This window comes from Brachypodium distachyon, chromosome 3 (assembly GCF_000005505.3).
Source record: "Brachypodium distachyon strain Bd21 chromosome 3, Brachypodium_distachyon_v3.0, whole genome shotgun sequence".
Taxonomy (NCBI): domain Eukaryota; kingdom Viridiplantae; phylum Streptophyta; class Magnoliopsida; order Poales; family Poaceae; genus Brachypodium; species Brachypodium distachyon.
In genome coordinates, this window is record NC_016133.3 from 29,056,815 (window position 1) to 29,064,045 (window position 7,231).

Below are 7,231 nucleotides of genomic sequence, written 5' to 3' on the forward strand. Positions count from 1 at the left end.
CACCTCTGGCTGTCGTGCTCATTGGGTCACATACATCACTATGTATTAGATCCAACAAGTCAGACGCCCTTTCACAACTCCTTGCAAAAGGCGTCTTGGTCATTTTGCCGAGTAGGCATGACTCGCATGTCTCGAACGACTCCAAGTCGAACGAAGTTAAAAGTCCATCATCATGGAGCTTCTTCATGCGCTTCCAACTTATATGACCAAGCCGACAGTGCCAAAAGTAAGTCATATTCAGATCATTTGGTTTTAACCTTTTCACATTTATGTTATAGACTGATTCACTACCAAGATTCAAAATAAATAACCCGTCCAGGACGGGTGCAAAGCCGTGAAACATATCTTTCAAATATAAAGAACAACCATTATTCTTAATATTCGACTCATAACCTTGTCTCATTAAACATGAGGCAGAAATAATGTTTCGACTAAGCACTGGAACATAATAACAATTATTCAGCTCCATTAAGAATCCTGAAGGTAAATGAAGTTGCATCGTGCCGACTTCCAACGCAGCGACTCTCGCTTTGTTGCCGACTCGAATATCAACCTCGCCTCTTGCCACGCTCCTAGTTCTTACCAGCCCCTGCAACGAGTTGCAGATGTGAATTACTGATCCGGTATCATATACCCATGAACTGTTAGGTGCATCAGCAAGATAAATGTCTATAACATTACAAACAAGCGTACCTGAGTTAGAAGTCCCACTTCCACTCTTGGCTTTGTCAGCCAAAAACTTGCTGCAGTTCCTCTTCCAGTGCCCATCCGTCTTGCAATAGAAGCAAGTGGATCCAGCTGCAGGAGATGGCTTAGTCCCTGAGGCAGCGCTCGGGACAGAGTCCTGAGTTTTGCCTCCTGACTTAGCCTTCTTCTTCTTAGTCCAAGAACCCTTCTTGAACTTAGCCTTATTCTGCACCATCAACACTTGACTGGTGCCTTTCTTGAGGTCAGCCTCTGCTGTCTTGAGCATCCCATGTAGTTCAGTGAGCTTCTTATCCATACCATGCATGTGATAGTTCGAGATGAACGGAGCATATGCACTAGGAAGAGAGTTCAGAACTATATCTGTAGCGAACTCATCGCTTATGGGAAAACCCAGCCTATCCAAAGACTGCACGTAACCAGTCATCTTGATCACGTGCGGACTCAGTGGATCGCCGTCTTTGAGCTTACAGCCAAGCAAAGCTTGAGAGACTTGATACCTCTCGGTCTTTGCCTGAGCCTGGAACATACTTTTGAGGCTTTCGATCATATCGTAGGCCTCAACATTCTCGAACTGCTGCTGCAAGTCCGGTTCCATGTGTGAAAGCATAAGACAGCTAATTTCCGTAGACTCATCTCTAGCCTTACGGTGGGCATTCATGACAGCGACTGTCGCATCTTCATCAGGCTCATCTGGGAGTGGAGTGTCTAGAACATGGTCCTTCTTTTCTTGCTTGAGGACTATCTCCTCAGATTACGATACCAGTTGGTGAAATTAGTTCCATTAAGTTTATCTTTCTCTAGGATCGACCTCAACGCAAAAGTGGACAAATGAGGAAGGTTGCTAGGTGCCATTGATCTACAACAGAAAATATGCAAAACACTTAAGACATGTATTCATAAAAGAGCAGGAATATTAAACGCTTTAATACTTATGCTCCCACTAGAACCAACATCTCTCCGATGGTTACTAAGTGATTCAGGATCCTAAATAAGCAAAACGACTAGTGAGCTTTAGCATCACCGCTAGCCGCCAAGTGATCTGGGTAGGCAACACCTTGCCAATCGCATCTCATACGACTCCTGTTAGTCGGGTGGCATCACATGCCTCGGCTCCCGACCTACCGAGCCCCGAGCCCCACAACCGTTGTGATGGACTCGTCTAGCTTACCAAGTGCTTCCGCTGTAAGAGTCCGACTCAAACCCACCTAGTTGGAAAGAATTGGTAGCACCTCAATTTCATGAGCCCACTACCAAGAATGTCCAACTTGTGATGGTGCAGCACTTGGCGGGGCGACCGACTAGACCTTCTTTGAGAGATTTAAACTACCAACTATCTAATAGAGGTAAAACTGAGACATAACAATAACACAAATAAAGCAATTATAATGTGAAATGGTATGGTTCTCTTCATGGTGATCTCCATCTCCACAAAGCTTGTAAGTAGACTCGTGCCAATTCTTGTCACGTGCCGCCTTACTCCATGTCGCCGACTTGTACATCGGATTGCATGTCCTCCAGGTTCTCCAAGTAGCTACACTAGCTAGTGAACGGAAATTACATGGAAAATTCGACACGCAGGTCGTTATACAATAAATGACAGCACCTAGGCTCCAGCCGGCTGACAAAAAACGTGACACGCAGATCACGTATGGATTACACACATCACATGCACATAAGCCATACCATTCACAACATCCTGCAAAACAAGTTATGCATAGAAACGATATCTATCGGCGTTGTGAATCTCGCAACGACATCTAAGGCGCTACGACAGGGCGAAGCCGGCGGTCCGATCTGTGTTCCGATTCGACCAAACTCTTTGATCTTCGATCACCACAACTGGATTTACGTGTCACAGTATACCCCGATGGCGGAAACCGACCGGTAGGGGTATGTCGTTCCACGACCTTAGCAGTATGATCACGGACAACAGATCATCCATATCCCCGAGTATGATTGATCCAATCAACCTTGTACAAAACCGATCTATCTCATAGACCGACCACCAAAACAGCAACTAGATCCAATCTAATGCCTACTGCATATCACATATGCGCGATCAAGGGCCTAATACCAGAAGCTACCGCTCTGATACCACTGAAGGGGCGCGTAGAGATAAACAAAAACTTTTCCTACGCGAACTCCCAAGATCTAGCCGAGGTAGAAGGCCACGAGGATTACCACTAGACGCGCAGTTGCGGATTATTGATGCGGCGCCTTGATGCAGTGCAGTCCCTCGATCCGATCCAGCCGATCCAATCCCGCGATCGTCGAAGTGCTGAACGTACAGCACCTCTGCCGGTATCCACACGTGCGAGGAGGAGCTCCGGCGACGGACTGCTAGATCCGGTGCGACGGTTGAACTGAATCGGGCTAGGGTTCTCAACGCATGAGAGTGGAAAAAACCGTGCCCTTTAGGCATCCCACGCCCCTGCTTATATATCGAGTGGAAGTGGGCTCCAAGCCTTGTGGCCCATCCACCCTGCGAGTCCAACTCGCATTGTCAGCCCAATTCCAGTTCGGGTCCAACCCGACCAAATACTTGCTCCCGCTCTTAAGTGTGTGACCCCACAGGCTCATGGCGACTTGGACACGATTGGAGTCCGACTCACAATCGATCAATCGGTAGCGGCTCCTAGCAGAACGTGCCGACTCCCAAGTACCATCGAGTCATGACGACGTACCTTCCAATGTGACATACGTCTTAGTCCCTTTTTGCCTCACGATATACCTTGTCGAACTATAAGCGATTAATCGTCATCCCTTTAATAGTTCAACTCTCTTCTCGATCTGTGATATACGATTCATCCGACTAACTCTTAGTCGATCGACCCGGTTAACAATTAACCAAGTCGCGCATGGCCATGCTTCCCGAATCATATCACTCGAGAGGGCCCAGAGAATATCTCTCCAGTCGGAGGGGCAAAATCCCATCTTGGTTATCCACATCACACAGCTTGATTCTCAGTCAACCCGAACTCTGTCTTTATAACTGCCCTGTTACGGAACAACGTTTGACAGAACCTAAGTTGGTGATCCACAACTCGGATTGTGCGATAACCTCAGGTCTAAGGATTACATTGATTGAGACATGCAAATGACGACCTACTCGTTGCATCTCAATATGGGTCAGTCCGACTCGCTAAACTCTTTAGCCGAGTCCGTGTAAGCTGGAATGACATCACCATGCCCATGACAAATGGAACCGAGTCATCAGCCAACTTTCACATTAGTCTAGGTTATGTGTCCAGCACAACCTCAATGACTAAGGACAATTTAGTATGAACAACATGAATACATAGTTCCACAATCAAATCACATATTCAATGATACATATCAGATGTTCAAACAAGGACAACTCAATAATATTTATGAATACATTGGGAATTACATCATACATGATTGCCTCTAGGGCATATTCCCAACATGTCTATGGGAAACTGTTGCAGCCCGACATCTTTCTACGCCGGCATCGCGGAGTGCGACTAACGCTAAGCCGGCATACCCGGTGTATGCCGGTGCGGCTAACTTGCTTATGAGTTTGCAGGACAACGATGAACACGTGGGTCTTGGCAGTAGCCGAGATCCCTCAAAGGTCTTATCCTGGCCATGCGGTGCGGTGTAAAGCGAGGCCATCATCACTCCAAGAAAAGCGGTCAGCGCCTGTACGCCGATGCCAGGCGACCACGCAAAAGAAGCACCGAAAGGGAATCTATGACGGAAGCCGGCAGAGGATAGTTGTACCCGCTGCGGTGCTGCATATACGTTGGTTTCACAGAAAATGTTGTGGACAACTGCATATACGTCAAATTTAAAGTCAGTCGTTTCACAATTTTAGTCCTATATGTGGATGACATATTGTTCTCATGTAGCGATAAGGATATGCTATATGAAACCAAGAATTTTATGTCATCTAATTTCGATATGAAAGATCTCGGTGAAGTCTCGTATGTCCTTGGCATTGAGATTCATCGAGATAGGTCTAAATGCACATTGGGACTATCAAAGAAAGCATACTTTGAGAGGGTACTGAAGAAATACAATATGCACAAGTGCTCCTCCTCACTTGCTCATGTAGTCAAGGGTGATAAGTTTGGGACATTTCCATGGCCCAGAAACCAAATTGAGACTGATCAAATGAAGCATCTTCCTTACGCTTCAGCTGTCGGAAGCATTATGTATGCACAAGTATGTACACGCCCTAACTTATCTTACGTTACCGGGATGCTTGGCAGATACCAATCGAATCCAGGACCAGACCACTGGAAGGCCGCAAAGAAAGTCTTGCATTATATGCAAGGTACTAAAAATTACATGCTAACGTATCGGAAATCTGATAACCTGGAAGTTGTTGGTTATTCAGATGCTGATTTTGCCGGGTGTGTGGATAGTAAGAAATCCACGTCAGGTTATATATTCACACTCGTTGGGGGAGCCATATCGTGGAAAAGCTCCAAACAAACTTTGACTGCTTCATCTACGATGCAAGCAGAATTTGTAGCATGTTATGAGGCCACTGGGCAGGCTGTATGGCTAAAGAATTTTATTTCCGGACTTAAAGTGGTAGACAGCATTTCTAAACCACTAGTGTTGTACTGTGATAATGAACCCGCAGTTTTCTATACGAGTAACAACAAGTCAAGTGCTGCTGCCAAGCACATTGACATAAAATATCATGTTGTGAAAGATAGAATCCAGGATCAAACAATTGATGTCAAGCATATCGGCACTACTCACATGCTTCCGGATCCACTAATCAAGGGGTTACCACCCAGTATTTTTCGTGATCATGTTGCCGGCATGGGACTACTGGAAGCCGAATGATCCTGGAAATTTAAGGGACCAATAAAAGGAACAACTCCCAATAAGAAAAAAGTTATCTTTTAAAACAGGCTGCTATACTATAAGTATTGAGTTTCAAAGACATTTTATGGGTCATTGTAACACCTTACTTTGGTATGATATTCCTGTGGAAAGAGACGAATATAAATAAGCCTAACGATCAAGGGGGGAAATGTTGGTTGATCTTGGCTTAGACTGAGTCAGAAGGGATTAGGATAAGGGTGGGGCCCATGAAACAACGTTCGTGGCCTTATCCCAACGAACGATACGCACCCTGATCGGGGGTGCCAAAACCAATCGATGGTTCTGGTCCCCCGTCGTGCAGTGCTATATATAAGAAAGGGAATCGGCAGCAGACGAGGGTGTGACTCTCGTTCTCGTTTTGCCCACGAAATCCCGAAACCCTAAACCCAAAACCGATCTGGGAAAGCACTGTCTACGACGGGAAGACCCGAGCCTTCTGCTCCCGTTCCAGGGCAGTGCAGGTGGCGGCCGGAAGGAAGGAGAAGCTTCACCAGAACTCCTCCGTCGGCTACTTCCCCTACTTCCTCTATGGCGTCGCCACTGCTCCATCTCTCCACCGACTCCACACAATGGCGTCCTCCTCCATCGCACGTATGAATCACCCTAATCTCTCTACTGTTAGTGCTCTAAATATTTACCAGTGCATGTTTAGACCTAGCCTAATGAATCAAGTTCTAACTGATATGGACATGCTAACCATGGATACGACCTTTGGTACCCTCAATTCTATAATATTTGACAAGATTTATAATCAGGTGAATTCAAATAGTAATTGTTTTCATTGTCATACTTATGAAGAGGCGGAGCTACTACTATCTTGTCTCGTTTTATTACGTACGCATCTTGTCGAGCTTTTCAAGTCCAAGGTCAAGATGAGATACGGTGGAGGCGAACGGGAGGGCTAACAAGAATCAAGCATTCATACAGCTGAGAGGGAAGGATTTCAAGTGTACTTTCCAACAAATCAAACGGCACATGATTCGGAGCTTGCTAGAGAAAGATATCACGAATTAAAGTTGAATCTGATTCGGGTCCGAGCTGCCAGGAGACCCGAATTTGTTTTAATCACCCAGGCCGCATCCGGAGTCCAAATCAAGCAAACAAGTACTTGTTGGAAAGGTAATTACAAGACCTTTCCAACGGATCTGTCCCCATCAAGAGATTCGACTCGTGCTGACCGTGACGGACAAAACAAGCTGACGGATCTGTTTTTCTGTTTCCTAAAGAGTTGTAGTTTGTTAGTAAAGTTAGAGATAGAATTGGATTTCGGACTTCTTATTCAAGGTGAACGAAAATATCTCTCCCTCCTCCTTTATATACCCCATGAGCCCCCCTAAGGAGCCTTGGGTTTTGATTAGATAAAGTTTAGCCATCTTTGCTACTTTCGTGTAATCGCGTGTGTCGGTTAGACCACCTGTTTTACCGTCGTCAAGACTCCAAGTTATCGTCTCGTTGAGACATTGGTTTGATATAGTATACTCGCAATTTTAGATTGCATCCGCTATTTATCTTGTTTTTGCTTGTTCTTCGATTTCTTGCAGGAACAAAGACCTTCGTGGTCAGGTTGATCGTGCCCCCGCGTGATCAATAACCCTCTGGAGTTGGTGTATCGATTGCTAAGGCGCTGCCTCCTAGGCCGTAGTCGGATCGTCAACGT

The 7,231-nt window shown here is 45.8% G+C and overlaps 1 protein-coding gene across 1 annotated transcript; it reads right to left on the minus strand.

Moving 5' to 3' along the window:
- Positions 1-296: 296 nt before the first annotated feature.
- Positions 297-1,303, minus strand: LOC104583665. The gene is made up of 2 exons (XM_010236491.3): positions 694-1,303; positions 297-589 (listed from the first exon to the last, which is right to left on the minus strand). Exons 1-2 carry the CDS (start codon positions 1,301-1,303, stop codon positions 573-575), a joined length of 627 nt encoding a protein of 208 aa, XP_010234793.2. The 3' UTR covers positions 297-572.
- Between the last annotated feature and the right edge of the window lie 5,928 nt (positions 1,304-7,231).

Excerpts from the sequence above, each read along its gene's own strand:
- LOC104583665 (XM_010236491.3), bottom strand. The coding sequence starts at position 1,303 with ATGGAACCGGACTTGCAGCAGCAGTTCGAGAATGTTGAGGCCTACGAT.